At 42.3% G+C, this 23,280-nt stretch overlaps 2 protein-coding genes across 13 annotated transcripts in view; one reads left to right on the plus strand and one right to left on the minus strand.

Annotated features, from left to right (window-relative positions):
* The window catches only part of Lrrc42 (leucine rich repeat containing 42), a 21,116-nt gene extending 16,138 nt beyond the window's left edge, over positions 1-4,978 (minus strand). Inside the window, exon 1 of one of the 3 annotated variants that reach the window (NM_001025653.1) lies at positions 4,807-4,978. The gene's annotated coding sequence lies outside the window, so the exon portion shown is untranslated. Of the gene's footprint in view, positions 1-3,675; positions 4,101-4,648; positions 4,775-4,806 lie in introns of those variants that run through there. The other 2 variants (XM_006238503.5, XM_039109553.2) reach the window with 2 other exon arrangements.
* Positions 4,829-23,280, plus strand: part of Ift25 (intraflagellar transport 25) — a 26,776-nt gene continuing 8,324 nt past the window's right edge. The window contains exons 1-3 of one of the 10 annotated variants that reach the window (XM_008763899.4): positions 4,829-4,916; positions 10,175-10,253; positions 13,312-13,424. In XM_008763899.4, the coding sequence (XP_008762121.1) occupies positions 13,327-13,424 (98 nt within the window). In that variant the 5' untranslated portion in view covers positions 4,829-4,916; positions 10,175-10,253; positions 13,312-13,326. Of the gene's footprint in view, positions 4,917-5,049; positions 5,237-5,375; positions 5,484-9,994; positions 10,094-10,174; positions 10,254-11,099; positions 11,208-11,884; positions 12,214-13,311; positions 13,425-23,280 lie in introns of those variants that run through there. The other 9 variants (XM_006238524.5, XM_063288427.1, XM_006238530.4 and 6 more) reach the window with 9 other exon arrangements.

A 23,280-nucleotide genomic window follows, 5' to 3' on the forward strand; every position in this document is an offset into this window, starting at 1 on the left:
ACTCCCCTCGCTGGTTTGGCACCTTCCACTCTTCTCTTTGTTGCCCTTGGCTCACTGTCTTATTGATTTGCTTCTGGGCCTGTCTTTGCTGCTTTGTACACAGAGAGAAGGGCTGCATTTAATTCATTCAGACTGGTACGGTGCAGTCCCTCTTGGAACTAGTTTACTAGTTCCATAAGCCGTAGGTAAACCACAAGCAACAAGCTGTCTTGAATTTACAAATAAAGGCCTCCACAACAAAGGCTAAATAAAGTCATTACACTCCTCCAGTGTTAGATCTGTTCAGACTCTGTCAGAGCACTCTGAGGTAAGTTAAAAACCCACAAGCAGTTTTGTTTTTCTTTAATCCCATTGGTGACATTATGCATCAAGAATTAACTGTAATAAATATTGTTTTCTTGAGGAACTGAGATTTCAAATTACACGAGAAACTGCTACGTTAAATAAAAGCATCTGATTATCATTTTTACAATAAGAAAGGGGAAAATGTGAATTTTAATACCATGTAGGACTATCCGTATTTCTAAAGGACTCAAATTATCGCTCAAAGACTCTGGTCGACTTTTAGAGTGTATTAGGTCAGCTTCTACATCAATACCTACAATGTGGCCTGAAGCCACTAACGAGTGTCAGCAAACAATTAAGTCAGTGACAAAAATGCTGAGTCTCTGAAGATCAAACAATGATCCTGTTTGTGAGAATCACTACTATTCATTTTTCTCCCAAGAATAATTATGTGCATAAAGCATATCAGAAAGGAGGGCCAGCCTAGCCCTGGAGCCTCGCCCTTCCCAGCTCATCTACTATGTCCTATTCTGTGGCCCTGCCAATACTACATGGGTAAACTGCCACTCACTCAACCCACTGGAATTAGCTTAGTTTACTGCTTTTGGTTGTTCTGCCTGACCTAGCCATTTCCTGTTCATCATTAACATTCAGCTCAACCATCACTCAGCATTCTCCTGGGAAACTTCTCCAACCCAGGACCAGTCCATGCCTGTCTGGTTTTCCCAGAGCACCCAGTGTTTCCTTTTACACAACACTTAGCACCGTGTACTATGTTCACTTGTTACTATGCCCAAAGCTTTGAGTTTTTTCTTTCTCAGGCTGGACATGATGCTTAGTACTAAGCACTCAACAGATATAAGCTGAACTGAATGAGACCTCAAAGGGGTAGATTTAGTGCTGAGTTGAAGGGCCTGCTGATATTGTTGCTAGGAGCCAGCGGCTCTTCCAGGCAACAGCTGCAGGCTCCTCCCCCACTTGTCAGACCCTTCTGCAGGTGGTAGAAGCACAGCAGATGATGGGGCTATATTGCTACTGGTACTACATGGGGGGTGGGGTGGGGGGGAGGGAGGACAAAACAACTAAAGTAAAAACCAGTTTAAAAAAAAAGTCTTGTCATAGTGCCAGCTCTTATACTTCATACTCTTGCCAGCATTCAAGGGCTGCTGCAGAAAAGATGTCCCTCCCCACTCCCCCCACCCCCACGCTATAAGAGTTTCTTTCAGCAGGGGCAAGCATTTGGTCCCTTCGACCTCACAGGCCTTAATCCTAACTAGGAGAAAAAGAAAATATCCTTTGATCTTTAAGACTAGACTTTCAGAGCCTACTCTACCTAGATATCAGAAAGTAGATACTCTGTATGGCGTAAAAACAAATTATTTGATACACAGACAAGAAATGACCAAATGGGTGAATGAAGGAAAGAAAACATTTTATCATTATCACCATTTTAAAGTGGCCGGAAATTTAGTGTGTAGTCCAGGCTGGCTTCAAACTCACAGTGATCCCTCAACCATAGCTCTCCAAGTACTGGGATTACAGTCATAAGCCTAATGATCTGTGACAGAGGAAAGGCAAATCCTATGGAAGATAATATATCTGAATAGACCAGCACACCATAATGCTGACAAGCAGAAGGAAGGAAAGACAAAAACCCAATATTTACATATATGTATGCACTGCTCTTTACCCCTCTAACCTCCCACAAACTTTGGAGTGAAACACAATGAATGGATGACTTCTATGAAAACTAGACGTATGATTCCATCCAGCAGAGGGCACAAGTAGTGTGCGCCGAGAGTTTGGATGCTAATCCTTTACTCTGCCCCTCCTGGCAACTTTACCCTCCAAGGATCATTTTCAAAAAAGAGGGCCCAGTTATGACTGTATCACATCTTCAGACTCTCGTCAAACAGTTCTCTTTTTAAACGTTGAAAACAAACTCAGTATTTACTGACGAGTAAATCTACGTCTTGTCCAGGCCACAGTCCAAGGCTTTGTTTTCTTCAGTTATTTGAAGAACTACTCAGTTTAGGGAATCATGCATGGTGACCTTTTTTTTTTTTTTAAAACACCCTGCATTCTCCTAATCAAGTACTTCCTGAAGTTTGTGAGGTACTATAAAATGATCTAAGGATTAAATGAATGTCTGAACTTTCAACTTGAAGAATCATAAAGGGTAAAGCTTCTAAACTGGATATTGTTTGCCCCTCATTATTGTTCATGTTGGCCTACTACAAACCGGCCCCTTAAAAGACAGAGCCTTCAGGGGTTGGGGATTTAGCTCAGTGGTAGAGTGCTTACCTAGGAAGCACAAGGCCCTGGGTTCGGTCCCCAGCTCCGAAAAAAAAGAACCAAAAAAAAAAAAGACAGAGCCTTCCTTGCCTGGGGATGGGAGTGCTCATTTAAACTGGAAAATTAACGTAATGGCTATCTGCAAAAATAACGATGTTCAGTGTAGATCTCATGGCAGTTATATGTCAGATTAACAGAGTGACAGGCAGTCTGGTGGTGGTCTAGCCCACTACAGAGAAGCAGCTCTGTGACCCACCTGAGCATTACCAAGTATGGTACGACAGTACATTAGCATTACATTGGTGAAGCTAAAGTTAGCACAAAACATGCATATCATTTCTTCAAATAAATGAAACATAAAAATTCAGTTCTCTACAACTTCTTTAAATAAGAGACAAGATAAAATGGTTTATAACTAAACAGGAATTTTTAAAACCTTGAAGCCAGTTTCCAAGCAGAAAGCATAAAAATTATCCCAGTCAGGAGAAAGAAGAGAGAAGGCAACAGGATAATAGTACTAAAACTGTGAGCTGAGCCTACGGTTCAGAAAAAATAAAAATAAAACCAAAACCAACAATCAAAAAGAACACCTAACCTTAGTAGCCAAGCTAGTCTTCTAAGAGTAGTAAGTAGGCCGAAGTAATGATCAACGGTAATTCTTCCAGATGGGACTGAAAGCTACCATTTACTATATACCTACAAGCTGGTAAGCACTGTTAGGTACAATATAAAATGATGTCATGCAATCACTGATCCTATGAGGTCAGTTCTGCCACTTACTGGATGAAGAGCCTCAGAGAAATGAAAGTCCTTACTTAAGGCTCACAACTCCTAAAGGCCGAATTCAATCACAGGGCTGTGTAACTCCAAAGCCCAAGATCTTCCCACTTGCATTGCTGCTGTATCTCAAGACTAAAATTACAGCACCAGCCTTAAAAATGTTTTAAAACACTCAAAATTAATCTCGCCGGCCATTTGATCTCTCTGGTACTCACACTGGCTCAAGCTGAGGGTTAAGAGGGCCGGGAATATATTGAAAAACCAAACAGTGTTCATCTGAGGAAAAGAGTGGGTGGAAACAGAACCAGGGCTCACTTTAAGGGATGAGGCATTCCTCCTTCACTCTGCCAGGGCAGAAATCCGCCATATCCACACCAGAAAAACATCTGTCAACCCATGACCTTCATCTCAAGACTGCAGATACCTTCGCCTTACTTGAACATGTGTGGTTTTTAAAGACTTTTTCTTAACAACAACAACAACAACAAAATCCAAAGAGAAAGTAGTTCTGAAGTATCTCTAACCAACTAACATCCACCTTCATTGTTCTGTGTCACCGCCATTATTCAATTTCCCACTACTTCTTTTTCCCTGAAACTTACACTTCCCTACCGCCTTCTCCCCCAAACTGCAGAAACTCACGTCATATCCAGGCCCATACTTTGTTCAAGAGCAAACGAATCTCTCCCACATCTTGATAGTTTTACCCACCCTTTAGCTTTTCATACCAAAAAAAAAAAAAAAATCCCCATTTCTCAAATTCTAACCTTCCTTATTCATTCCCAGATCTTCTACCCATCTACCTCACAGCCCAGACTCTTCCCGTGCCCCTCAAAATTCGGCCCCGGTCCTCCAGACTCAACCCCACCTCCACCTGCCTCCTAGAGACCCGTTTCCAGCCCCATCCTTCTCTCCCTCACGATTCTTCCCTTCCTCTCGCCATCGAGGTTCCTCTTAGCACCCTAGTCTCTCCATCTCTTTCCCGGTTTTGCGACCTCAACCTTCAGAATCCCCTTTCTTCACGCCTCACTATCTCCAACTTCACAATCCGCGGTCTCAACTAGTTTCCTCCCTGCCCCCCCAAGCCCCACCCCTCCCCCTATTCCAACCCTAGCTCCTTTCCTCCGTGCACTCCTCAACCCCTTTTTTCCCCCTTCCCCGACACTCCCACCCAAATCTCTCCCCAAGTCCACCCAAGCTAAATACGCTCCCTCTCCCGCCCAGAACCCTAATTCTCACACACCCTCAGTCTAACCCCGGACGCCGCCGACCCCACCCTTAAACCCACCTCAGGCACCCCTATATCTTCATCCTCCCACCTCTCCCACCGCGAGCTCTACCTCGTCCCTAGGGCCTTTCCCCTCCCCCAGTCCCCTCACACTCCGCCCCCGCACCCACGCGCTGCCCGAGGCTCGGCGAGCGGCCCGACCCGCGGCCGCCACCTACCTGTGCCCCTGCCCGGGGCAGCGAGCGGCTGCACCTCACAGGCGGCTCCTTCCTCCACTGAGCGGCTGACCAGGAAGCGGCTCAGCACCTAGGCCACAAAGCCCGTGAGGGTGGGACACACACACAGGGTGGCAAGAGGGAGGGGCTGGGGGGCGACCTGGCGCCGCGGGACCGCGGTACCAGCGGGGAGGGGGAGGCCTCGGCTGGGTAGGCGCGCGTGCGCGGGGCCGGCATTAGGGGCGTGGTCTAATCTGTAGTGGGCGGGGCATATGGCGGGGCGGGACCGGGAGTGGGGTGGGACAGCCGATCTGAGAAAGCCCGGCAGTCGCAGGAAGGGTGAAAGGGGCGGGGCCGGACCGTGCGTGTGCGTGCCCGCGCGAGGGCGTGTCCCCCAAGACCTCTGGGGGCCCCGGAGGCAGCGCGGAGGAGGGTAAGGGTAGTCCTGAGGAAAGACGCGCAGGCGAGGTGGCGCATCTAGGCGGGTCCAGTGCCAGGAGAGGGCGGGGCGGAGCTTCGCAGGGCGCGCGCCTGGGAACTCCGCTGGGGCGGGGGCGGGGCGGGGTGGGGCGGGGCTTGGCTTGCCGGGCGGGGATCGCGAGCGGACTGGGTCCTTTCGCAGAGCTACTCGAGGCCCAAGCGAGCGGGTCTGTGCAGCACGGTGGGCGGGCACCGAAGAGGTGGGAGCCGGGTAGCGAGGCGGGCGGAGGGATGCGGGCGGGAAGGAACCGGTTGTGAGCTGACGCGCGGTGGGTGACCGCGGGAGGAGCAGTGATGTCGCTGGTAGAGGACAATCTGACTAGGGCCTGGCCTCTCTCTAGGCCCCCTCCCCAAGAACTTTTAGTGCCCTGAAATGATGTTGACCCACAAAGGCAAGAACAATTACAAATTACAGTTAATATGCCAAACGTAAGACATCATCAGCATCGACCACCCTCCAACAGTTATGAATAATATTTAAAGTCGATGTGGGCACATTTTAAGTTATTCGAAATCCTTTGGGTCTGGGACTTGCGAAGGTGAGAGGACTGTGTCCGGGCTGCCACCCTGGGAGACAGATAATGACCTGTTTTAAACTTAGAACCAGTTACCAGTGGATGGTATAGGAAAGGATTTTGAGGCAGGCAGGTGTAAGCGCACCCAGACCTAAGGTCAACGAGAAAATTCGTGTTCTGGATGTGAATCACATTGTTAGCATCCAGCTGCTAGTTGTGTGTCTGTTATCAGCTTGCCATATCAGCATTATACATGTTAGTACACGGGGACCCCTTCCTGATGTTCAAAGAATTTGATGGAATGTACTATCTCTTTAACTTCTTAAGTGGCGTTTTGTTTTGTAAGGCTGTTGAATATCCAACCTGAGGCCCATGCCTGCCCACTGGCACTTTTCCATTGGTTGCCTAACTTTTAGTAAATCTAAAAATAACAATTTTAAATTTTGCCTTTGGGACAGTGTTGTCTTACAGTGATTTTGTCATGGACTAAACAAGTTAAATTTTAATACACCTAGATCAAGGGGCATAGAGGGCCAAATAATATTTTAGATTTTATAGTCTGTGTCGGCTACTCAATTCTGCCACACAAAGGCAGCCATAGACAATATGTAAATTGATAAACATAAACTCGTACCAATGAAACTGTTCTATCTTGTTCTCTCTCTCCCTTTCTTCCCCCCTCCCTCCCTCTCCTTCATTGAACCCAGGATCATGAACATGCTAAGCACATGCTGTACAACTGTACTATACCCCTATCCCTCCAGCATTTCTTTTGAGGGCCAGTTTTATTATTCAGCATATAAGCTGACTTCTCAGCTTTGTCATGTCTACAGAGTTGATAAGCATACTTCTTTTTTGGGGGGGGGAGAGAAAGTGTTTATTCAGCTTACATTTCCACATTGCTGTTCATCACCAAAGGAAGTCAGGACTGGAACTCACACAGGGTGGGAACCTGGAGGCAGGAGCTGATATAGAAGCCATGGAGGGATGGTGCTTACTGGATTGCTTCCCCCAGCTTGCTCAATTTGGATAAGCATACTTCTTATACCAGTATTTAACAAAGCTGTTATTTCAAATACCTTTACTTAATTCCATTCCCCACTAGCTTTGGCAATAGGATCTTACTCTATAGTTGAGGATGGCCTGGAGTTTACTGTAGCCCAGGCTCCCTGCCCACTTGTGGTAATCTTGCTTTTAGCCTCCCATGTGCTTTGATTACAGATCTGCGCCACTATGCCAAGCCACAGAAGTTTTGAATGGGATTATAGCTCAACAGTAGACCACGTGCCTAGCATTCTGAAAGCCCTGGGTTTAATTCCTAGCACTATAAAAATAAATTGAAAATTTAAGAAGTGGTAAGCAGTACATCTTATTCTGCTAATAATTATTCTCCAAGTGTGGCTGTTCAGAGAGTTATAAGTAATTGTTGAAGCATTGTCTGTCATTCAGCCCCTATTTTCCTGGCCCAAAGTGTATCTTGAAAATATTTGTTAAAAATTTCAGAAACAAACATATTCCTAATTGGTAGGAACTCAAAGGGGGAAAAAGAAAGTTACTTTAGTGTAATTTGGTAGTTAATGTTATTATTACCTCCAATTTTAACTTGAATCTACATTTTCAATTTGTAATAAACTAAGAATTCTGTTTGTAATTAGCATCTAGGTCCATCAGCATGATATATATCTTTTTTTCTCCATTTTCCTCATCTTTAAGAATTAACAATATTCATTCTATACCAGTTCTCTGGTATTAGTAGTATGAAGGTTGTAGTTAGATTAGTCAAGAAAAATGCACACAGAAATGTTAGAACGTGTCTCTCACAGTATGACTACAGCTTTCAGTACTCTTGATACTGTTTTGAACTATAATGGAAAGTGAACTTTTTGATAATATAGAGATCAAAAAGAAATGAAATGAAAGTTATCAGCACCTAACACAAGGCCTACAAAGTGCCTCAGCAGAGAAAGTGTTTGGTACATAAATCTGTGCCATTTGAGTTTGATACCCAGAACCCACATAAAGGTGGAAGGAGAGAACTGACTGACTTTTAAAGTTGTCCTCAAAGTTTCGCAGCCACCATGAAGCTCACAGCTACATAAACATCATATTACACAGTCAGCATTAGTAGTAAATATAATTTTTTTTTTTGGTTCTTTTTTTCGGAGCTGGGGACCGAACCCAGGGCCTTGCGCTTCCTAGGCAAGCGCTCTACCACTGAGCTAAATCCCCAACCCCGTAAATATAATTATTAAAAAGTATTTAAATTATAAAACTGTTCAAGAATTACCAATTTTGAAATAAAAAAATGGAACTAGAGCTGGGCTTGGTGGTACACAGACACACACCTGTGATTCTAGCACTGGGGGGACTGAGGCAGAAGAATCATAGGTTTGAGGCCAGCATTATAAATATAGTGAAAACTTGTCCTAAAAAAAACAAACAAACAAACAAAAAACCAGGCCCTATAAACACTTAACCAGGTATGGATCATAACCCCTTTATGTCTGTGTGTGTGTGTGTGTGTGTGTGTGTGTGTGTGTGTACACTTGCACAAGTTTAAAGCCAGTTTAGGCATGTAAAAAGACCCTATCTGGGTAAAAAGAAAGAAAGAAAAACAAAGTGTACTATATCCTATCATTGGCTTTCAGTCTGTGTCTTTATAAAGTTATAGTGTATCTCAAAAATATTATTTGGTTGATTTTTAAATCCAGTCTAATATCTAGTGCTCAGTTTATTAATGAAAAGTAGGAAGATAATGTATTTATGCTTAATTCTGTGTTCCTGCCCTCTTTTAGTATAGTCATGTGTTTTTCTGCTATTGCTGGTGTGGGTAAGGATCTCACAGGTGATGGCATGTAGGGGGAAAGAGAGTTCACAAGGCCAGAGGTAGAAGCAGGAGAACAGGGAAATGAACCCACTCCTATAAAGGCAGCCTACTCTCCAAGTAATCAGTTTAAGAGGACCGTTGTAACCTGTTCGCCTCCCAGTAGGTTTCATCTCTTAAAGGTCCCACCACCTTCCACTACACTATAGTGTCCAAACTTCCACCATTTGAACCAAAGAAGCCTTATTTATTTATTTATTTATTTATTTATTTAATCATTCATTCATTTATTTAATGTGAGTACACCGTAGCTGTCTTCAGACACACCAGAAGAGGGTATCAGATCCCACTATAGATGGTTGTGAGCCACCATGTGGTTACTGGGAATTGAACTCAGGACCTCTGGAAGAGCAGTCAGGGCTCTTAACCACTGAGCCATCTCTCCAGCCCTGGTTTTATCTTTATTGCTTACTCTACAATCCTAAGATCATGTCACGAATCCTTAACATCCTAGTGTTTCTCCTTGTCTGTCTCTGTCTGGTTTTGCAGTACTGGGATCTAACTCAAGACCTTGTACATGTTTGACCAGTATTCTACCACTGAGCTGTTTCCCAGCCTCCTAGTCTATTTTGAGTTAATGTTATTTTGCTTCATGTTCAGTGTTAAGAACTTTACTTACAGACATGAACTAAAATTTAATTCTGACAGAACTAGTTACAGCTGTTAGGTTGAAGTAAACTTTAACTGTATTTTCTAATAAAGTCATATGTACTGTTCTCCAGGAATGGATATGAAAAGACTCTAAAGAGATGTTGGGTGTCACAAGTGAAACCTTAAAATGGTTTTTAAAGCTAATTGAAGAAGGGTCCCTAAAGTAAATTGAAGAAGTCCTCAAATCTTCAGGCTAAGAACTTAGAAGTTGCCAATGACTGCAAAAGACAGATAAAAGAGGGCTAAAAAGCATAACTGGGGGGCTGGAGAGATGGCTCAGTGGTTAAGAGCACTGACTCCTCTTCCAGAGGTCCTGAGTTCAAATCCCAGCAACCACATGGTGGCTCACAACCATCTGTAATGAGATCTGATGCCCTCTTCTGGTGTGTCTGAAGGCATCTACAGTGTAGTTATATATAATAAATAAATCTTAAAAAAAAAAAAAAAGCATAACTGGATGACCTTGAGAAAGGATGGCCTGGATGGACAGCAAAGAAATCAAACCAACCCCTTAAATAAAAATTTATTGACAATAAATAATTTTAGACATTAAAAAAGAAAAAAAAGAACTTATTAACATGATCTATGGATGTAATTTTATTACCGTCTTCTTGCTTCATGTTATTTATTGTCTTTGTTTTGTTTTTATTTTTTGAGAAAGGTCTTATATAGCCAGGTTGTGTCCAGCTTGCTTATGCGCTAAGGGTAGACCTGAGCCTCTGAGCCTCCTGCCTCCAGCTCCTGAGTGCTTGAATTACAGGCATGTGTCACCAAATCCGGCTCCTATTGGCTACCTCTGCATCTCTTAAGTCCCCACTTTTCATTGCTATTATTTTTTTAGGTCATTCGGTAGAGTTTGGGAGTCTTTCCTGCACTCGTTTTGCTGCTGGGGACACAACCCAGGACTTCTTGCATATAAGGCAAGTATTCTTATTCTTATCCAGAGTCCTTTACAGAGAGTTTTAAGCTAGTTTCTCTATAACATAGTCTTTGTTCACAGTATGTAACATCAGTAGTGCTTTCATTCTTACAGAGCTAGATCTAATCTAGAAACACTTACCTCGATGGTTAAGCTTGATTGGACTAACCCCCACCTACATGAGTAAAGCACACCTCTGGCGGGATCAGTGTTTCCAGAGATGTGTTAGTGTGCTCTTTGCTGTGACTGCTTTGCTTTTTCTCTTTTTTCTTTCAGCAATAGACTAATCGTGCCTAAGTAGAATCTTCTATGTGTTTGCTCAAGTTAAACCTCAGAGTTATTTGCAGTTGTGAATTTATATTTTAGATTGGTAAAGTGTTAACCATCTTTCTTCATATTTTTCTTCTACACTATTCCGTTTCCCTCTCCTAAGATATCAATTCCAACCGTGCATGTTTCCGACTAGATGATATTATTTTATAGGTCTGATGCTCTGTTCTCTTAGTTATTTTTTAAGTTAATTTATTTTTATTTTATGTGAATGGGTATTTTGCCTACATGTCAGTGTTCTGGGGATTGAATTAGGTGTGGCTAGAAGCGCCCTTCCTGACTGAGCCTTTTTGCTAGTCTACTGATCTTTGATTAATGCTAAATTCTGTTTGATGTTAAGCCTAGCTAACATTTCTTTAAAAAAAAATCTTTATTTATATTTATATTTTTTCATTTCCTGAATTTCTGTGTTATTCCTTTTGAGTTTTCGCTTCTCTTGCTAAACTCACTTTCTGTTTACCCATTTTGTCTGTGTTCTTTCTAAATTATTTAACAGAGTTCTATAGAGGTATCATTGTATCTTCTGATATAAATTAGCACACGGGTACCGCCAGCACCTGAGTCATCTGTTGAGCCGATTCTAACCTTGCTTGTTCAGTATCTCAACAGAAGGTAGACTAAACAGGTAATTCCTTCCCTAGAGACTTCACGTCTTTCACATCTTTTCTTTTGTCTGGGAGATGGCGTAAGGGACAAATCAATTCTTCTGCTTCTTTAGATGCAGTTTTAAATATGTTTAATTTACTTCTCATTTCAAATGATTAAACAGTAAGCTTAGTTTCTCCTTCACTGGGTCTGTCTCGTGTGTACACAAGACCAGAGAAACCTTTCTTTGCTGTTCAGCTAGCAGCAGCTTCCTGTGGAGTTTCACTGGGGCTTGTTTCTTTGATCTCATCTCAGGTGACATGCATGGGGGCTGTGCTGCAGCTGCAGCTGCACCTAACTGTACTTAACGTGCATGCGACATTGATAAATCTCACAAACACAGTGAGGGAAGATGCCTGATACAGATAAGCCTGAGCTATGATTCCATGTACATAAGATTTAGACAGACTTCACCCTCAGAGTTAGAACTAGGACCACTGTTCCCTGTGGGGAGGAACAAGAGGTAGTATTTGGGAAGGGATGAGGAAGACTTTTCACAGGCTCTAATATTTCTTTACCTTAATGAGTTTGATTTGTAAAGCTTTATTGAATACATTGCTTGTGATTTGGTTTGTGTGTGTGTGTGTGTGTGTGTGTGTGAGAGAGAGAGAGAGAGAGAGAGAGAGAGAGAGAGAGAGAGAGTGTGTGTCTGTGTGTGTAGTTGTGAGTTGCCCAGTGTAGGTGCTAGGAACTGAATTCTGGTCCCTGGAACCCATGTAAAAAAACCAGATGACTGTGCTAGTCAGCTCAGTGTTAGAGAGGTACCAATGAGCAACACTATCTCAAAGCAGGTAAACACACACACACACACACACACACACACACACACACACACACGTACATCTGGTTATTATGCATCTGTCTGTATCAGAACAGGTATGAGAAGCAGAAGATAAGATCTGAGAGACTCTTCTCTGTTTTACCCTCCAATATCCTCTGGGGTGGAGCTCAACAAGATTCCTTCAGCAGAGATGAGTTTAGTCCAGGTGACTAGTTCGGAATTTTTTAGAAATAATTATTTATTTTATGTATATAAGTACACTGTAACTGTCTTAAACACACCAGAAGAGTGCATTGGATCCCATTACAGATGGTTGTGAGCCACCATATGGTGGCTGGGAATTGAACTCAGGACCTCTGGAAGAGCAGTCAGTGCTTTTAACCACTGAGCCATCTCTCCAGCTCATAGTTTAGAATTTTAGAGTAAGGTTATCACTTTCCTTATTTCATGTTTCTATTCAGAAAATAATGACTGCTGTTGTTACAGATCCCTGTAATTTTAGCTGTTGGAGAGACTAAAGGAGGGGAATCACAGGAGGCTGGGAGTTCTGAGGACAGCATGGCTAACAGAGCAAAACTCTCATCTCAAAACAGTAACCAAAACCAGTGTGTCAAGTGTAAATTAGCCTGGTGTGGTGGGTAGGCCTGAAACCCCAGCTCACAGGGAGTAGATAAGGATGATCCTGAGTAGGAGAGACCTTGTGTTTGCCACTACCCCCAAAGTGCAGCCAGGTGTGGCGGCTCTTGTCTGTAATCCTAGAATGTGGGAGCTGGGGCAGGAAGACTACTGTAAGTTCTAAGCCAGCCTAGGCTTCTAGTGATTTTTAGACCATCTTGGGCTACAGAGTGACCCAGACTGAAAAACAAAAACCCTAAAAGTAAGTATTGTTTGATACTTCGATCGAAAAGGTATAGATACTCAAAAAATACCTATTTTTAGCCCCCAAACTTAAAAAACAAACAAACAAACAAATACAGCTATAAACAGTAAGTCACTCATAATTTATGTCACCATAACTTGTTAACTATCTTCCTATAATTACTGAGGGTTTTAATTTTAAGTAGAATAATGATATCAGTTCAAGTAGTCAAAGACATTTTGTGGAAGATAGAAACGGAAATGATTGTATTTTATAGGTCATCCCAGGAAGAGGGCAGAAGTTTGCAGAAACAAATGTGCACGTCCCTCCCACTGTTTGAATAGCTTGGTTGTTAAACTGTGTGCTAGGCAACAGCCTTGCTTTCTCTTCTGTTGAGAATCAAGAGTTTGCTTTGTTATGACTGTATGTTTATAAAAATTGCAGGCTACACATTTTGAGATGAGGAAGGTGGATCTCTGCTCGAGCACTGAAGGGACAGAAGTGATTCTGGCCACGTCGAGTGATGAAAAGCACCCGCCTGAAAACATCATTGACGGGTAAGAGGCCTCTTCCTTCTGTCCTAGTTCTTGGGTTATGTTAGATCAGGGAGCCCCTCGAGTACTGGGGCCCGATTTCATAACTAAACTGACACTATTAAGTAGTTTAATAAATATTTAGTGAACTAGATGACTTCTTGAGTCTATTTGCAGAGTCATTATTGAACTAATTGAATTGTGAGTACGTTTTTTTATCCTTAGTAATTTTTTGACTGATCCCTTGTGCAAATAGGTCCAATTTTAAAATTTGTATTCTTTTTCGCAGTGCTGGAAATGAGACCCAGGGCCCTCCATGGTAGACAAGTACTCTACCATCAGTTTTCTTCGTATTTGTTGTGATTTGAGTTTTCTAAGATAGGGCATTACTGTGTAACCTAGATTTGTCTTAAACTCAAATTCTCCTGTCTCAGAGTCCAGGATTAGAGTTGTGTTCCGCCATTGCTGCTATGCAAATAGTTGCACACGAGTGGTTTAAGATTTATTTATTTTCATCTTATGTATGCTGGTGCTTTGCTCATATGTATGTATGTGTACCATATGTGTGCAATACCCAAGGACAGAGGATTCCATATCCCCTAGAACTGGAGTCACAGATGCTTGTGAACTGCCATGTGGGTGCTGGGAACCAAAGCCAGGTCCTCTACAAGAGCAGACAGTGCTCTTAACTGCTGAGCCATCTCTTCAGCCCATGAATCAGTTTTAAAAGATGTTCTACTGAGACAAAAAAACCAAACCAAAACAAAACAAAAAAACCAAGACAGCAACTTCATTTTATGGAAGAGTAAAATTTAATATCTGGTTTTGGCTTAATTCTGATTTTTCTTTAAAATATAAGTATATAAATGTTGTCACTTCCTACGAACTGTTTGCTTGCTTGCTGGTCTAAGCAGCATCTTTGCTAAGCTGAATGCCTCACTTCTTGCCCTGCCTGTGTTGTGTGCTTCATTCCAATCCCGGGGCCAGGGCTAGAGCACATTCTAGGGAGAGGTAAGTAGTATTCTGAGACCTGTCATTCCAAGAAAAGTGGCCAATGGAGAACACACCACTTTTGTTTATTTTTAAATTTTATTTTATATGTGGATTTTGCCTACACATATGACTGTGCAGATGTGTTCAGTACCTGGAAAGGCCAGAAGAGGATGTCAGATCCCCTTGACTGGAGTTTCAGACCATTGTCCGCCACTGTGTGGCTTCTGGGTTTTCTGGGAGAGCATCCGGTACTTCTCTAGACTGACAACACCTCTTTTAAATAAACAAGCTTACTCGTAAAATCTTTTGATTTGTGTACATAACCACACCTGACTGGTAGAATCATATTACTTTAGAGCCAAAAGGATTTATTAGATTATCCTTATTTTAGACTTGGAGAAGATAGGTGTGCACATTAAACACTAGTTTTAATTATTGAGGCAGAGCCAGTTGTAAGAAGGAGCTGTTATAAGTCTCCATGTTTTATTGTGCTTGGACAAGGCCTCAACAATCAAGGTCGGTTGCTGCTCTTTCCTCACACCTTTTCCCTCAGGTGGGATCACCTCATGGTTTTGCTACACTCTGGGAGCATTTGGTTTTAGTCCCTATAATGAAATTGTGTGATTTGACCTTTCCGTTTCTTTTTTTGTAATTGATTATCTGTAATATTATGTCCTCTCTTGGTTGTGAATTCTTTTTTTTTTTTTTTTTTCCGGAGCTGGGGACCAAACCCAGGGCCTTGCGCTTGCTAGGCAAGCGCTCTACCACTGAGCTAAATCCCCAACCCTCGGTTGTGAATTCTTAGAAATCAGCCTGTGTTTTGCTTATCTTTGACTCTATAGAATCTTGAACATTTGTTGACTAGGTTGATTTAGATGTCAAATATCTGTAAAACTTGGCTAATGTTAAAAAGCACGCTAGTGTAATTTATATGCATGTACACACATGTATAAATGTATGTGCACACATATGTATATGTGACTGCAAATTTGTTTAGAGCTTTTACAATGTAGGAAGTAGTAAGCATATATAAAAACTGTTTTTAGGGGGTTGGGGATTTAGCTCAGTGGTAGAGCGCTTGCCTAGCAAGCGCAAGGCCCTGGGTTTGGTCCCCAGCTCTGGAAACAAACAAACAAACAAACTGTTTTCAATTGGGCATGGTGTTTCATACCTATAATCTTACTGTACTGGGAGACTGAGGCAGGAGGCGAATTGCCTTGAATTCAAGGCTAGTCTGGGACTGCATAATGAGACACTGTCTGGAAAAAAGCAAGGAGAACAGACTAAAGAGATGTCTCAGAAGTTTAGAGTGCTTGCTGCTCTTGGAGAAAACTAGAGTTTTGTTCTCAGCATCCACATTCGATGGCTCACCACCTGTAACTCCAGAAGATCCTCTTCTGACCACTGTGGGCACCTGCATACAAGTAGCATAAACACATACACGTGTGCACATGGACTCATACGTATACGCATAAATACAGTAAGTAAACTTTTTTAAAAAAGTATTTTTGGCTGGACAATCCCAGTACTTGGGCAGAGGCAGGTAGATCTCTGAGTTTGAGTTCATAGACAACCTGGTCTATGGAGTGAGTTCAGGATAGCCAAGGCTACACAGAGAAACCCTGTCTTCAAAAACAAACAAAAAAAGTGTTTCAACCTGTTTTAAAGATTAACAAAAAGAGTACCAAAGGTAAAATAGTTTGTTAAAAAAATCACACAGATAAACCAATGATAGAATCAATTAACGTGCGTGTTTTCTAACTCTCAATTAAGGGTTCTATATGATAACACAAATGTAAGGCTTGGATCAGAAACTTTTTTTTTTTTTTTTTTGGTTCTTTTTTTTTCCGGAGCTGGGGACCGAACCCAGGGCCTTGCGCTTCCTAGGTAAGCGCTCTATCACTGAGCTAAATCCCCAACCCCTGGATCAGAAACTTAATACCTGCTTTTGCCTGTGTCATAGTTCCTATGAAAGTCAAGTAATAGTTATTTATCCCAACAACTTGGTATAGAAAAATTAATGTACATATATACACAGAACTGCAGAAAATTGTCTTTAAGTTGTTCATTTAGAATAGAGATCTTTCCAGAAATACCCTTCGCTTTAATGGGAGATAAATCATTTTTCTAAGGCAAGATCAGTTTATCTCCTCCCTTTCTAAAGCCTTTAGTTAAAAAAGTTATTTGTGTGTGTTTTCTGCGTGTATGAATGTGTATCGTGTACGTGCCTGGTGCCCATGGAGGCTAGAGTAGAGCATCAGATCCCCTGAAGTTTGAGTTGAAGGAAATTGTGAGCTGTTGTGTGGGTCCTGGGGACTGAACCTAGGTCCTCTGAATGAGAGATCAGTTCTCTTAACTGCTCAGCCATCTATTCAGCCTCAGAGAGTTTTAATCTCTGTAGTTCTGGCAAAATAAACAGGCTTTGTATAGGCGTTAAAATTGTTTTCTGCTCAGAGATTGTTTTATATCAATGGAAACAGCTGCAGAGTTACTTGGAGAAAATGGTGCTGTAAGTTTATTCCCACAGCTCCGGCTGCATACCTTAAGTTTCCTTAGAAGTTAGTTGTTCTGTCTTTTGTTACCGTTTGTCTGTGTTGTTATTTTGAGATAGTTTCATGTAGTCAGGCTGATGCAGAACCACTCACTATATAGCCAAAGACGACCTGCAGCTCCTGGTCTTTCTGCCTCTGTTCCCCAAGTCTGGAGATTACACTTGGCTAGAAAGAGGGGTTAAAGAGAATGTTTATTTCCCCTTGACCCCACCTTTGTCCTCTGTACTAGTATGCCAGTAAAAAGGGAGGAAAGGAACTCCACAGAGAAAACAACAAAGCTAGGTTGAGATCTCTCACACTGGGAACCCCAGCATTTGGAACGCTGAGATAGGAGTGGTTCATCAAAGCTGGAGGCCAGCCTAGGCATCTGCAAGATACTGTTTCAGATGTTAAAAAAAATGTAGGACTGCAATGGTAGATCATTGCACACATGTGATCTAGGCCCAGTGCCCAGGAAGTTTTCATCCACCCCATGCTCTGAAAAAGAAGTGGCCCTGTTTGCAAGTACAGGTTGCATACTGTAGTGAATCGTATACATAGAATCATATATGTTGTGGTTTGAGCTTTTTAAAGAATAGGATGTCAGTAACTGAAGCAATTTACTGTGTAGCCCAGGCCAGCCTCAAACCCACAGCAATCCTCCTGCCTTAGCCTTCCAAATGCTAGAGTTATAGATGTGTATCTCCATGCCTGTCTCAGTGTTTGTTGTTTATTGTTTTGATTTTTTAACCAAGAGTATGGATGCTTTTCTCGTATACTCCATATGTGCCTGGTACCCACAGAGGCCAGAAGATGGTGTCAGATCCCCTAGCACAATAGTCATAGATGGTTGTGAGCCATCATGTAGGTACTGGGAATCGAACTCCGGTCCTTTGCAAGAATAGCCAGTACTCTTAATTTCTGAGCCATCTCTCCAGCCCCCCATTTTTGTGTTTTTATGGCAAAGTCTAAGTGTGGAGCTGACTGGCCTGCAACTCTTGGTGGAAATCTGACTGGCTTGAACTTGGCAGGATCCTCCCATCGTAGCATGAGCCACACACCACACAGAGCATGTCCACTGTTGTGAGGCTCCTTCCACTTACATGATTTAAGGTTGCTCTGTCTTGTAGTACATATTACTATTATTTTTTTAGATTTATTTATTTATTTTATTTATTTAAGTACACTGTAGCTGTCTTCATACAGACCAGAAGAGGGCATCAGATCCCGTTTCAGATGGTTGTGAGCCACCATGTGGTTGCTGGGAATTGAACTCAGGGCCTCTGGAAGAGCAGTCAGTGCTCTTAACCAATGAACCATCTCTCCAGTCCCTTATTACTACTATTTTTCTTATTGTCAAATTTTCAAATATGTTGATAGAGCATATAGTATTTATGCATTCTTAAGTTGAGAGACATTGTTTCTACTTTTCTAATTTTACTTAAAAATGCCAGCTTAGGGCTGGTGAGATGACTCTGCAGGTAAAGACACATGCTGCTCAAGACTGACTACCTGAGTTTGAATGCCAGAATGCACAGTAGAAGGAGAGAACTGAGTCCTGAAAAGTTGCCCTCTGACCTCTGCTTAAGGGCCACCATTTGCAATAATACCCCCTCTCTCTTTCACACACACACACACACACACACACACACACACACACACACACACACTAATAATAGTAGCAATGACAGTAATAATAATATAGACAATAAGGAAATTCAATATAAAGAGAAATAAATCATCAATTTACAGATCAAAAACTCAGGAAACCCCAAACTGGATAAATAGAACGACTATGTCCCAGGAAACACTGAAAAAGAGAGAAATGTTTAAACAGCTGGAGAAGAAGAATTGCGTTTGCTGAAGCACGGCAGTGCTGATGACAGCAGGCCTGCTTACTAGAGAGAGCACTTCAGCAGTAGAGTGTCTGACAGATGCTGAACTGGAGAATCAAACAGACGTAAAAACTGTCAACCCGGAATTCTTTCTCTTGCTAAAACATACTTCCAAAGGAAAGGTATTTATTTGTTACCTGCATGGCAGAAAATATTCAGTGAACTTTGTGATTTGAAGAGATCTAATACCAGGGGAAAACTCAAACCTATATGAAATGTACTAGAAATAGTAAATATTTGGATAAGTGTAAATGACTATATTTTTCTGAGTTTCTTTGAGAGATAGCTAATCACTTTATGATTTAAACCACTATATTGTGAGATTAATTGTATGTAAAATATATTACAATAGCATAGACATGAAGTTCTGGGTGATCTGACGATCACAAAGCTCTCTCCCCCCTTTTCTACTTTTTCACTTGTTCGTGTGTATTGTGTATGTGGTGGTTTGAATAAGAACGGCCCTCATAAGCTCATATATTTGAACACTGGGTCCCCAGTTGGGAAGAATTGGAAGGTGTGGCCTTGGTAGAGGAGGTGTGTTACTGAGGGTGAGCTTTGAGGGTTCAAAACTCACACCATTGCTAGATAGCTCTTTGCTGCCAGGAATGGAAGCTCATCTGCTTCAGCACCATGCATGACTGTCTGCTGCCATGTTCCCTGACATGTGGGAATAGCTAAACCTCTGGAACTGTGCGTCTCCAATTTTGTTTTTTTATATATTGTCCTGGCTATGGTGTTCTATCACGGCAATTAAAAAGTAACTAAGATAGTGTACATGAGTGTGTGTGTGTGTGTGTGTGTGCATGTGTGTGTTTATCTGTGTGGGGGTATGTGGGTATGTTTCTCTCTGCGTATGTGTTTCTCTGTGTGTGTCTGTGTTTCTCAGTGTGTGTTTCTCTCTGTGTGTGTTTCTTTGTGTGTGTGTGTGTTTCTCTGTGTGTGTCTGTGTGTGATATGTGTTTCTCTGTCTCTCTCTGTGTCTCTGTCTCTCTGTGTGTGTGTATCTCTCTCTCTCTCTCTCTCTCTGTGTGTGTGTGTGTGTATGTGTGTGTGTGTGTGTGTGTGTGTGTGTAGGTCTGAGATTGATATCTGGAAATCTGGAATCTTCCTCTATTAATTGTTCCCACCTTATTCACTGAGGCAGGATTCCTCAGTAAAATACAGAGCCCACCAATGATTCGGCTGATTGATTGCCAGTCAGCTTGGTCTGGGCATCCTTTGTTTCTGCCTTCCTAGACTGGATTCTAGGAAAGCTACTGTGTCTACCTGGCATTGATAGTTCTAGAGAGCCAAACTCTGTCTCCTTTGCTGCCATGGTAAGAACTTTAGCCACTGACCATCTCCCCAGTCCCATGAGGTCCTTCTATAGTAACTTTGGGAGTAACCACTATCACACTTTTAAAAATAAACAGCAGAAAGAGCCAGCCTGGTGTCATGATGATGTCATCCTCCTGCTCGAGAGCCTGAGGCAAGAGGACCAAAAGTTTGAGGCTAGCTTGAGCTACGTAACAAGACCCCTCTTAAGATGCGGGGGTGGTGGTGCATGGTGGTGGCTCTGCAAACTTTTAGTCCCAGTGGTTGGGAGATAGAGGCAGGTTGATCTTTGTGAGTTTGAGGCCAGCCTGGTCTATGTAGTGAGTTCCAGGCCAGCAGAGATAAACGGTGAAAACCTGTCTTCAAAAAACCAACAACTTTCTTTTTGGTTGTTGCTATGCCACCCAGACTGAAGAAGATCCAGAAACTTCATGGCCATGACTGTATCAGTCAGCATTAAAGCAGCCAGGAGGTCAGGGTAACTGATAACATGCATCACCACAGGATCATCTGTGACAAATTCCAGGTGACTTTGGGGGAGTTAGTACTACACACTTCCTCTTAAAGAAGAGCCAGAGCTCTGCCCAGCCATCAACCTGGATAAATGGTGGACGTTGGTCAGTAAGTTGGTAACCACTGCCAGAATAAGACTGGCACTATCCCAATCACTGATGTGGTATGATCCCGATACCACACAGTTCTGGGGAAGAGAAAGTTCCCTAAGCAGCCTGTCATCATGAAAGCCAAACGCCTCAGAAAAGGAGCTAAGGAGATTAAGGATGCTGGGGGTTTCTGTGTCCTGATGGCTTGAAGCCACGTGCATTAATTAAATGCTAACTGCCTTTAAAACAAAAAACCCTGCACGGGGCAGTGAGAAGGCTCAGTACATAAGGTACTTGCCACCAAGTATAGTGACTTGAGACACACACAGGGAGGGAACAGTGACTCCTAAAAGTTGTTCCTTGCCGTCCTCTTCCCAAATGTACCATGGGTTGCACATACACACACAAAAGAAACTATAATCAAAAAATTTAACACATCAATAGGTGGAAAGTGAGTGAGAAATGATCTTCCCCACCAACTCTACATTTGAAAGAGGCTTAATTATATTCATAATAAAGTAGAGGATAAGACAGAAGATTACTAGGAATAAAGGGATATTTTTGTACTCTTAGGTCAATTACTTAGGAAGTTATATTTCTACACATCTGAGACCTAATAATCAATTTTTTTAAAGTATATAAGGGCAAAACTGAAAGGTGAAAGGAACCTACAGTTGGATATTTAACACTCTCCTCTCAATAAAGCTAGAGCACATAGGCCAGTAAAGATTCAGATGATATGCACAGCGCTGTCTGTTATCGTGATTAATTGACCTGAAATACTGGCATCAGTGGTGGCATATCAAACAAGTACACATTGAATTTCCCCAAATTTCCCTGACTAGGTCCCACCAATCTCAGAAAACTGAAATCATGAGGAGAATGTTCTTAGCTGGGAATGGTGGTTCACAGCTCCAATCTCAGTACTCAGAAGGCCTCTGAGCCACACAGTGAGGCCCTGTCTCAAAAAGAGGGGGAAAAAGCAACATTAAGTTTCAACTTGGGAATCTAGAAAGAGGGGCAAATTAAATCGAAGGAAAGTGGAAAATAGGACAGGGCTGGGGTCAGGCGGTGAACTGCTGCTTAGCATCCACGAAGCCCTGAGTATGACCTCCAGCTCCAGTCTGTAGTCCTGGTTCTCAGGGGAGGCGGGAGAGTCCTAAGCTCAGGGCCACACATAGAGCCTGATTCAATAAGCAAGCACATGCACAGAATGTGTAAATATCCAATGCTAAAAAGAAAGAAACTATTAATAGAGAGTCTAAGAGAATAACCATTGCATTATAAGTAACAAAACTAAGCTAATTTAGCAATTTAAGAGGAAAGGGGCAAATCCTCAGGTCACTTAGACTATAGAAATAGCACAAGAGTGGATTGGAGAGATGATGGTTCAGCCGTCAAGTGCACTGGCTGTTCTTCTAGTGGACCCTGGTTCAATTCCTAGCACTCACGTGGCAACTCAAATTAGTTTGTAACTCCAGTTCCAGTAATCTGATGTCCTCCTCTGACCTCCAGATATACATGTAGGAAAACACTTATACACATAAAAGTTTTTAAAAATGTAAACGACACAAAGTGAAGTAGAAAACCTGAACAGACTTCTACCCACTACCAAAACTATCAAGCACTCAGAGAAGAAACATCAATATCTAACAAATCCTTATATAAACAAACAAAGCTCAAGCAGAGCTCAGTGACAGAGTGCTTGCCTACCATGCTCGAGGCTGCCTGAAGTTAATCCTCCTCAGAGGGGAAGGAGAGATTGCCCACCGAGTGTTACAAGTGTTACGCTAGCACCCCATTATCAAAACCAGACAGAGCATAGTAAGAAATATTTATTTTTTTTCTTTTTTTTTAAATTTATTTATTTACTTATTATATATAAGTACACTGTAGCTGTCTTCAGGCACACCAGAAGAGGGCATCGGATCTCTTTACAGATGGTTGTGAGCCACCATGTGGTTGCTGGGAATTGAACTCAGGACCTCTGGAAGAGTAGTCGGGTGCTCTTAACCGCTGAGCCATCTCTCCAGCCCGTAAGAAATATTTAAAACTAGTGTTCTTTCTGAAGTCAATTAAAAATTTTTAACGAAATATTTTAAATTAAGTTGGGCATTGTAGCCCATTCTTGTAATACCCACTCTGGAGAGGCTGAGGCAGGAGTATCGTGAATTTCAGGCTGAGGCCAGCCTGATGATCTTCGTAGCAAGAACCTGTCTTAACCAAACAAAAACAAAAGCACGAAAGCCCAAAGGATGAGTCTAAAAACATGTAGTTTACCCTGGGAATAGATATTCATAAAATCATAGGAACACAAGGCTGCACTTATAATAACTCGCAGTGTTAGTAGAACGAGCACATGCCTGTGAGTCCAGCATTAGGGAGGTAAAGGCACAATCAGAAGCTCAAGGCCAATCTTGGCTACACAATGAGTGTGGGGGTAGCCTGGGCTATGTGCATGAAAATTCATTGTTTATCTTGGCATTTGCTCTCAGCTACCTAAGAGAAGAGGGTCCCCCAGTCTGATAAAGACAAACAAAAA

This window comes from Rattus norvegicus, chromosome 5 (assembly GCF_036323735.1).
Source record: "Rattus norvegicus strain BN/NHsdMcwi chromosome 5, GRCr8, whole genome shotgun sequence".
Taxonomy (NCBI): domain Eukaryota; kingdom Metazoa; phylum Chordata; class Mammalia; order Rodentia; family Muridae; genus Rattus; species Rattus norvegicus.